The 7,948-nt window shown below is 39.9% G+C and overlaps 1 protein-coding gene across 1 annotated transcript; it reads left to right on the forward strand.

Moving 5' to 3' along the window:
* The first annotated feature begins 1,546 nt into the window (after positions 1 to 1,546).
* On the forward strand, positions 1,547 to 6,743 carry cdo1 (cysteine dioxygenase, type I). Its single transcript, XM_080038870.1, has 5 exons — positions 1,547 to 1,823; positions 2,953 to 3,030; positions 3,777 to 3,934; positions 4,434 to 4,603; positions 5,804 to 6,743. Exons 1-5 carry the CDS (start codon positions 1,654 to 1,656, stop codon positions 5,831 to 5,833), a joined length of 606 nt encoding a protein of 201 aa, XP_079894996.1. The 5' UTR covers positions 1,547 to 1,653; the 3' UTR covers positions 5,834 to 6,743.
* The last annotated feature ends 1,205 nt before the right edge of the window (positions 6,744 to 7,948 follow it).

Below are 7,948 nucleotides of genomic sequence, written 5' to 3' on the forward strand. Positions count from 1 at the left end.
AAGTCTTAGCCACAAGGTGGAGCAACAGTGCATCTGGTGTTGATGATGTGGCAGCTCGGAGGAAAACAAATTACCACAGACCTCTGATGCAAAGAACATTCTCCACTTTTCATGCTGCCAGTAACAATAAAGGTCTGAGTGTCTTTCTTCCACAACCAGACAGGATTTGTTATACAACTGCTAACAAATGCAGAGTTTTCCTGCTGAAACATTATGCAATTTCAACTGCGGCTAGGTTTGGACCCTGTATCCGTCATAACCCAGTATTATTCAAACAGTTTTACCATATGCATGTCTGGAAAATATGAAAGGTGAGAGTTTCCTAGTCACACAGTGTCCTTTAGATCTCTCAAATATTCTGGGGGAAAGTGTCTTTGAGCAAGGCACTGCACATAGAGGGCCAACTTAGAACTCTGACATATGCTGTGGTATTTGATTTGAGGCAGCATTGCTCAACAGAATGGAATCATCAATCAAAACACTTTTGCACATATGGGCTTCCACTGACATGTTTTTCTTCGTGGCAAATCATCTGGTGAAGCTTCATGGGTAAATGGCTAGTCAATTGTATTTCCAAAGGTATTGTATATGATATGAGAACAATGGACAGGAGCATCTTTCCTTGTGTCTGACTGATTTTGAACATCTGTATCCAAATTATTATTATTTTTTACTGAAACAGCCGAGTCAAAGCATTCACTTTATTTGACCTCTGACACTGATACACATCTAATGCAAACCTTTGATTATCTAACGTTTTCATTCAATGTGATATTTTCCCATAGAAATCACAAGCGAAATGACTTGCAGTTTCTTTCTCTATCTTGTTTGCTTAGGTGAAGTGACATAAAACACATAGGACCATTGATAATCCTTAGTATTAATTAAACACTTTCACTTTCTATCATTTTGTATTGTTTGATAATTGGCATTTGTATCCCATTGATTTTTTTTTTCATAATCTAATACATTCTCATAAAGAGTATGGTTGACTATAAGAGGGTAATCAAAAGGCCTAAAAATAGATCATATTCAGCAGGCTTCGAAAGGCTGCATGCAGAAAACAAGGCTTTTGTGTTGCCCAAAACATTTATAACACCGTTCAAGTTTCTTTTTCCCTCATGCTTTTCTTTCTCATCCCCACTTGTTTGTGAGCCAATGGTTCGGTCACATCTTGGAACGTTGGTTGATGACTGAGTCTGTGAGGAGAGGGCTGCACAGCTATTGTCGATGGAAAGAATGAGTGAGAAACCGGGAGGAATGGGGGGAGCCGTGTTTGACAACGTGGTAGAATTGGATTCAAGGAGGATTAGTCCAAGTTCTTAATGTGTGAAATGAATGCATACTTTGGATTAAAAATGCAAAATTAAATATACAAGTTGCGTAATCTTTGCGTGGCATGCGGATAAAAGTGAAGGTACTTTTTTTCGTAATATTCCATCATGCGCTCTTGACATTTTATTTAAATTAGACCATGTGCAGTGGGCGTTCACCTTTTTTCCATAATGGTACAGCCCAACACCCGCTCGCCCCCAAAATTGTGGCGCTGGTCCTATAAAAAGTAAACGACTGATCAAAGTTGGTACTAAAAACCTGGGGCTCTAAGCTGAAGAGAAAATATCTGGAACAACAACCGACAGCACAACTTGAGATATGGAACATACCGAGGTGGTGAAGCCAGAAACTCTGGATGACCTGATACAAATCCTGCATAAAATCTTCGAGAGTGACTGCATCAATGTTGAGGAGGTCCAAAACATAATGGAATCGTACGAGAGCAAGCCCCAGGAATGGATGAAATATGCAAAGTCTGACCAGTACAGGTAAAACAGCTTTCTTCACAATCCTGCTGCATAGCACAAGATATTACTCTTTTATAATGCTGATGCACTTTGCACTATAGCCTGGAGTCTTGCCTTTCTGATTTGCCCCGTTTTTATGTGTTTTTGTTGTTGTTGTTGTTGTTGTTGTTGTAAGTAGTAGGCTAAATTGTGTCTTTAATTGGTGTCTGCTGCTCTAACTTTTCATTGCAAAAACGCACTTTTGACGGCTAGAAGCGACACATAGTTCTTGAAAAACATGAATGAATATAATGAATGGAGGAAAGGTTGTTTATAAGTTTGATACTATTGAATGCATTTGTTAAATATATTCAATTAGTTATTAGAGTGTTCTTTAAACGATTTTCACATTTAAATGAAGACCAGCGGCCGTTTCCATTCAAAACAGCAGCTTTCGTCATATTTTATTTGAATAAAAAAATACGAAGAAGAAAAATAAAACACGACTTTCTGGCACAGTTTTATCATTGTAATCTATTTTTTAAAAGCCACTTACACATAGATTTTATAATTAAGTTTAAAAACAGCTTCTTATATATGTTTACATGCAGTGGCCTACTTGCTCTTCACCACAAAATATATGGCTCTGTTATTCAAAAACGTTCAATGGTTCCCGAGTCGGAGTAGCAGTCGCAGTGTTTTGATGAGTGAGGGGGTCAATGGAGGGAGGGGGACAGCGCCCTCCAATCAACACCGAGAACGGACACACACCCGCTTATTTACCAGGGATGGGCGCGTGTGGCGTGACACCGGGGAGTTGCAGCTGCTTCGAAAAACATTTTAGGTCTGACGGACTGGCACAGGGCCGTATATGACGTGCATATAGCCCTATAGCGACAATATCACTGACTGAGCAAATTTACGCAGGCTGGTCTGTGACACGAAGGGGGAGGGCGGTGGATGGTTTTCTGTGCTGAAATAAAACGAGTACAACTTTTTTTTAAATCATCTTTGGCTTTTTCAAAATAGAATTGTTGATCACCCTCTTACCCCATACAAAAGCTATGACAAAAGCTCCTTCTTTGAAAACTTCATGTTTAACTGCATAGCATGCATAGCATACATAATGGATCAAATGTCTGTGTGTGTAACAAATTGTCCTCTTTCACAGGTACACCAGGAACTTGGTCGATGAGGGCAATGGCAAGTTCAATCTCATGATCCTGTGCTGGGGAGAGGGCCATGGCAGGTGAGCTGCTTCCAACAACTTAAATGTGATTGTTACAATAGTCTTTTGCTCATTTTCATCGCATATCAACTAGTCCCAAGGATTACCACTGCGCACTTTTAACCTATTGCACCTGTTGCATTTCAGGGAATAGTACAACTTGTGTTTACTTTGGCTAACAGTTGTGCTCTTTAGTTATGACACCTGCCTGTAATGTTCAGTTACTGTGGGACCCAGATTCGAGGGACATTCTGTGGAAAATTTTCTATCACGTTTATAAAGATAAGAGGGTCCAATGTTCCACACACAGATAGAAAGGTTGTGCAAACAGGCATTATTTGATCGTGTCTATCGCATCCACAACTCCGTCAGCAAATGTCACATGAACATCTGAACCAGGACAGCAATGGAATATATTCATTCATTCATATGATTACACATTATTAGGCTGGAACATACAGTAAGAACCGTTGTCGGGTTTAGAGCTATGTGGTAAAACATGTATCGGTGCTCTGTTGAAACATGTTGTAGTCATTTAATAGAGACTGCATTATATCATGCATGGATAAAGTATCTAGCAGTCTGGATGAAGACTTAGAATAAAACAAATTTAATTCAAGCAAAAAAGGGCCAGGGTTTCTGGAAAGTCTCATTAATCCTTAAATCAATGAACAGGACACCTTTTTAAATGTCTCTTTTGGTCTAAGGGTGATAAAGAGGACCTATTCTGACACTGTGTGCTCCAATGTGTTCCTCACAATTTGCAGTAGCATCCACGACCACACAGACTCCCACTGTTTCATGAAGCTGCTGCAGGGCCAGCTGAAGGAGACACTGTTCGACTGGCCGGAGAATAGCTCACAAGGAGACATGGTCCAGAAGTCGCAGAGGATTCTGCAGGAAAACCAGGTTGCCTACATAAATGGTGAGTAAATCAGCCTGGGTGCTGATTGCTTCTTTTCTTTTAAATAAGAGTTGGCCATTTAACTTCCTCTCGTATTGATACCACCTAGTTAGATTTATACTTGCTTGTTTGTGTATGTGTGTGGGCGCATGTTGTGAAACTTGTTCACACCATAGCCATGCTCTGTTCAGTACAACAGAAACAAACCTCCTTTACATGTTCTGTCCCACATGAGATATGCCGAAGTGACATACCTTTACAGAGCGAATTAATACTAACGTTTCTAAGTCCTGCAGTTATGTTAAGACAAACCGGTCTCACAGGAGTTAACAGCCAATGAATAGTATTCAGGTCGCTCCCTAAATCCCTGCTGACTGAGTTATTTCCCCAAAGCCAACAAAACCATGGTGTAATGTTTGGTCTCAGTTGTGGGTCACAGCACTGTCGGTAAGTGCTTCATTTCACAGCATTCCAGTGGCATCCGCTGTCTAACTGTGCGTTGTGTTTGTGCATATTTTAGACTCCCTTGGCCTGCATCGTGTGGAAAATGGCAGCCACACAGAGTGTGCAGCCAGTTTGCACCTGTACAGCCCCCCTTTCCAAACCTGCCAGACATTTGACCAGCGGACGGGGCACAAGAACACTGTCAAGATGACCTTCTGGAGCAAATTCGGGGAGAGGACTCCATTTGTAAGTCACATTTTGTGGCTTTAATATACACATGTTCAAGAGCAATTGACACTGAGAAATGAGAAGAAAATAACTTCTTATTAATGCTTTGGTAAAAAGCAACAACAACACTGAGTATGTATTGGTCTTGGCAAGCCCAGACTCTGCAAAGTCAAATTCTGTAGTTGGAAGACTTTGTGTTAAACCGTTAAAATGATTGCACAACTTGCAAAACACAGACAGCCTAAAATAATGGCACTGTTATCAACAGAGATACATATTGATTACTTCAAACCCTTCATGTTGAAGAGAACTGATTCCGTTATTATAGAAACCAAGATCTGTTTATATAAAATCCTCATCACTGCATACGAATGCAAATTGTGAGACATCAAATCTTTGTCAATTCACATATTAGCACAGGAAAACCTTCAATCACACCTGTCAATGTAGTCCTTCTTTAGATATAACCTAACACAGGATCCCTACAAACAGTTAATGGAACACACATACTGTGTCAGTCCTCTGCTTTAAGAGCAGGAAATCAGTTTTTTATAGTGTGGTGCTGCTCTCGTTAAGCCCAGCCAATGCGCAATTAAAGCAGCGCCATTTGAAGGTTCAGCATCTAAGTGAAATGTTTCCATTACATATCCATTAAGTGTTTTTCCACTTGCTGCTGTTTCAACATGAAGCATGCTTTTGAGAGTTTAATTTATTGAACATGTATGAGCGAGTTATCTCATGTTCATTATAATGCGACACCTCAAATTGGTCCAATCCAAAGGGCTGCACACAAACAATAGAATAAATTACAGACAAGGTAAATGTACACAATAAGTAATGACGCAATCAAGAGCACATCTGCCTGCTCTGGCCACCCTGCCAACAACAGCGGCTTTATCTGAAATCTACAGGTTGTATAAGCCTACCTTGACCATAACACTTTCAACGTAGTGCATCAGATTGCAACACAAAATGGAGGAGATAAGATAGTGGAAGCATTCAGTACACAATGACCTTAACTCGCTGTACACCCCTAGCTCTAAACAATTGTGTTTTTCTGAGGTTGTTTTTTTGGCGGGGACGGATGGCCAATCAGGTGCTATAATATGTTGGAGTAACTTTAGGCAGGACCTAATTAGACCGCTGGAGAGATATGTGTAACACAGTGACTGATGGCCCCAACCCAAGTTGTAACTTCTGTTTTTCTCTCACTCCTAGGAGACCACAATTTCCCAAGAGAACAACTAAAGGTCACCAAGTGAGGCTGTGGGTGACGAAGACAGTTGCTTTTACAATGACAATGTTGTGAAAATGATTCAAGAGAAACTGCTGGGGGAAGCAAAATGTGGACCTACCATGACTGAGCACCCATTTAAAAATCAGGAGCGGGCCGGTTCAAAAGGACAACCCAGTAATTAGAATGGCTTTATCGCTGCCCAGTGTGAGCTTGGCAAATACTGATGAGCACAGGACGAATGCATGAATAGGCTTGGAAATGGATTGAATCTGCCTTTTGTTTGCAAGGCCTGAGGAGAACCTTTCCCAATAACAACATTCCTGTCTATCCATGACCTGTGTAACCACACGTTTGTAAAGATATGCCCCATAGTCAAAGAGTAGAGCTGAGCATTTTGAATTTTTATATCTCAAGAAAAGGCAAACAGTTATGCAATCAACAGTTTTGTCACCAATGGTGCACTTGTATAGCTGTATTTCCTGTTGATTTCAATCACTTAAAATTGTCTTTAACACCTGTTGGAAATTGTGATGACATGTAACATTGTTTGTATAATCTAATTAAAAGAAAAAAGAAGTTTGTTCTATTTGCATTTGGTAAAGGCAAAATGTTAAGCTTTAGAGTTGTGTTGTTTTCAAAAGTGTGATGGTTGTAATTTATTTGCAGGTTATTCTGTTCACGGTGCCTAAATGTATTCGCACTCAAGTTTTGACCAAGAGAGTCTTGTGGAGGGACTATTTTTTATTATTAGCAGACAATGTATAGATAGAACTCACTCAACCTTTTCTCAGGATTTTGGCATATTTTAATTGTAGCTGTATTTATATAGTGCCTAGTTATTACAGCATAGCAGCACTCATAGGACTGTCACAAATGCATGCATGGACTGTAGACCATTAAATACAATACCCTTTCACAGAACTTCACTTTGTGCTGTCTTCATTTGGAGTGGTGTGTATTTGATGTGCCTGCCTGAAGGGCAGCACTTACTATTCCTCATACTTCTACCATTCTACTTCTTCTAATTATTAACTCCTTAAACTTTTTCTAACCACTAGACCTCTTGCGCAACGCTTGTAGAAACGCCATTATTCATCAAAACGTGCATCCCCACTGCACAGGGTTTGCTAATGAAACATGTTTGAGAGGCCACACCCCTCACTCCATTAGTCCGATTAGCTTTACATTTCAGCTCACAAGTGCTGCTCAATGTGCTATATAGGTCCACCATGATGGATTTTTAGATTTTGAATAAACCGACACCTCTAAAAATACATGTCCGTTAAAAATTAGCAAAAAAACAACCTTTATTGCCATTGACCAAACTGTGCAGGGGCTGGGCTCAGCAGCTAATTGCCCATAACTCATTGGCCATTCATCCAAACAGCATCACACTTGGTGGATGATGACCATGTTTGGTAGCATGTCCCAACCCATAGGAGCTGCCACAAATACTTAAACCATTTACCCCAAAAACTCAATAACTCCTACTTCCCAGTTCAACTGGAACCAGCATTACATACATGTGTATACAATTTCAGCAATATGGCCGGTCAAAAAAAAAATGGCCGCCATTGCCCAAAACATTTTCCAGGGCTTCTGTGGTAATTTACCATAACTGTTTGGCCAAATGTCAATTCTAACAAACGTTGGTACCTACTGTATATATCTTCAGAACATGTGGCTATAGTTTCACCAAAGCGTTTTGAGCCTGGCCTTTTCTTGTTGTAATTTCGAAGAAACATCCATAAATCAATCTGTGTGTTTCATACTGTACGAAACAGGCACAATAAATGCACAAGGGTTGTGATTAGTCAATACCCTTTATTAATATCTAATCTCATGTGGGTTATTACCCCTAGTGGTTTATTAAGTTAATTGTTAGTCACATAAAAGTAAATTGCGGAAATAGAGCAATTTATTGGCAGATAAGCCTTGACTGGCAAGTACACTAATGTGTGTCATTTTATCTGCACTTTGGTACAAGGGAAAAATATTTTTTTTGCGATAACCTTGACCTGTATATAGATTATGTTAATAGTACACTGATTACAGCATTTTAAGTACCAGGTACAAACGTGGCTGACGTCTTTGCATATTTGCCTTCTGTTTGGTAAGCAAACAAG

The sequence above is a fragment of the Ammodytes marinus genome (genome assembly GCF_949987685.1).
Source record: "Ammodytes marinus genome assembly, chromosome: 2".
In the NCBI taxonomy this organism is placed as follows: domain Eukaryota; kingdom Metazoa; phylum Chordata; class Actinopteri; order Uranoscopiformes; family Ammodytidae; genus Ammodytes; species Ammodytes marinus.